This window comes from Plectropomus leopardus, unplaced genomic scaffold, assembly GCF_008729295.1.
Source record: "Plectropomus leopardus isolate mb unplaced genomic scaffold, YSFRI_Pleo_2.0 unplaced_scaffold12708, whole genome shotgun sequence".
NCBI lineage: Eukaryota > Metazoa > Chordata > Actinopteri > Perciformes > Serranidae > Plectropomus > Plectropomus leopardus.
This window is the reverse complement of record NW_024613513.1, coordinates 1-2,013: the sequence shown is the minus strand read 5'-3', so window position 1 is coordinate 2,013 and position 2,013 is coordinate 1. Positions and strand designations below refer to the sequence as shown.

The 2,013-nt window shown below is 37.2% G+C and overlaps 1 protein-coding gene across 1 annotated transcript; it reads right to left on the bottom strand.

Annotated features, from left to right (window-relative positions):
• Positions 1-1,256: 1,256 nt before the first annotated feature.
• LOC121963829 (galectin-4-like) lies at positions 1,257-1,889 on the bottom strand (the record flags this gene model as incomplete). The annotated part of the gene is made up of 2 exons (XM_042514073.1): positions 1,257-1,631; positions 1,724-1,889. Coding segments are annotated over 2 exons (313 nt in total), but the record flags the coding sequence as incomplete, so codon positions are not given.
• Positions 1,890-2,013: the final 124 nt, after the last annotated feature.

Here is a 2,013-nt window from a genome sequence, read left to right as displayed (position 1 = left end):
ATATATAAACAAACACTTTATATATATATATATATTTGCTTTAGTTTGTGATTTCATCATTGGAATGGACCATATTACGACACACATTTTGGGAGAATATGAGGCGCTGTGTTTTCTCTATACATCAAAGGTACTTATAAATGAAGCAGTATACAGTGATATTTTAAACCTGTAGCATTACTGAAAATATTTGTAAAGATTAAGAGTACATTTGGTAAACCTTTGGTACTGTATACTCATTGAGTGATACCTTGTTTGCGAACTACAGAGAGTGGTGCTGAAACTGAAGCACTAATTAGTTCTATACAAATACTTCACCTGTTTAAATGCAGACTTTTTGGGTTTCTTTGTAGCTGTTTTGCATCTCTTTGTAGTTGTTTAGTGTCTTTTTTTCTTGGCCTGCTTTTGTCTATTCCTACTATTTCTAGTGATTTTATGTTTCTTTTTGGTAATTTTGTGTCTATTTGTGGTGGTATTGTATCTCTCTATAGTCATTTTGTGTCTCTTGCTAGTCTTTTTTTGGCTCTTTGTAGTCATTTTATGTGTCTTTGTGGTCTTTGTTTTGGCTCTTTGCGGTTGCTTTGCCCCTTTTGATAGTTGTTGTGAGTCTCTTTGCAGCTGTGTTGCATCTCTTTGTAGTTGTTTTATGTTTCTTTGTGGCCATTTTGTGTCTCTTCCTGGTCAGCGTGTGTTAATTTGATTGTCATTATGCAGGTGAAGGCGAGGGAGGCCCCTCGGCCTGTGCCCAGTAGGCCCATTCCCTAACCCATCCACGGTCTTTAGACAAAAAGAAAAATTGAGCTTCCAAGCAGACTCCAGCAAAAACATCATGATTAAAGTCAGTTCAGCTTTAAAACGTCCCCTCAGTGCCTTCAGAGAGCCAGTATTGTGCATTACAATAAACGTGTGTGTGGATTGTAAATCTCCTGGTTTGTTGAATTGGGAGAAGATTGTACCATAATTGCCTTTATATTGTCACTGTCATGATTTGTAAACAAAGTTTTATACAGTACCTACAGTATTTTGTATAAGAAATAAATGTGTTCATCATGACTGAGCTTTGATGTCATATGAGTTACTGACATGTTTATTAAGTCAACAATACAGCCCAATACAAAAAAAACACGTGAGACAAATGAATAATGTACAAAAGGTATAGTTTATGTAATGATATGTTGTCAGCCACAGTAGGCACACAATTGATATTATGGGAAATTATTAAACTATGTTATCCACTATGTAGTCCAGCATGGGGCTCATGAGTAACATAGTTGATGTGACCGTATTAGGTAATTAGCAAAAATATCCTTTCCCTTAAAATATCCAAAAAGTTGTTTATGTTTAAGCTTTGCAACCAGTGAATACACTAAACTGGAGGAATATTTTTATTTAAACCACTGATTGTTTTACAGAAAGCACATTACTTTGGTGCTTTTTTTATGTGAAATGTGCCCCAAATTACAGAACAAGAGGTGTGTGTGGTCTCAGAAGTGGATGTAAGAGATCTGCACGTCACCCTCGATCTCCAGCATGTCAATCTCACTGAAGGACTGCAGGCGGTGGAAGAAATCAAACAAGTGCTGCCCATTCACAAACACCTTGAACCTCTGGTTCCCGCAGCGAATGGACATCTGAGAAACAAAGAGAGAAAAATCAAGAATCGGCCAATCCATCCAAAAAACTGCAGAACACACAGGACTGAATATTAAGACTGTGTACTTACATCAAAGTATTGTCCCTCCATGAACGGGTTCATGCTGAGCTCTCTGTCCTCCTGACCCCAGTCTCCTCCCATCAAGCTGTTCCTCACCACAGTCCCCTCCCTCACCCGGGGGTTCATGTGGAAAGCGATGTCCCGAGATCTGCTCACCACAAAGTTGATGCTCAATCTGCAACACACAGACACAGGAGTAATCATGATAGTTTAAAAAAAAGAAGTAAAAAATATAACAATAATAATAACAACTATTATCATCATTATATAATTAAATAATAACAACAACAACAATAATA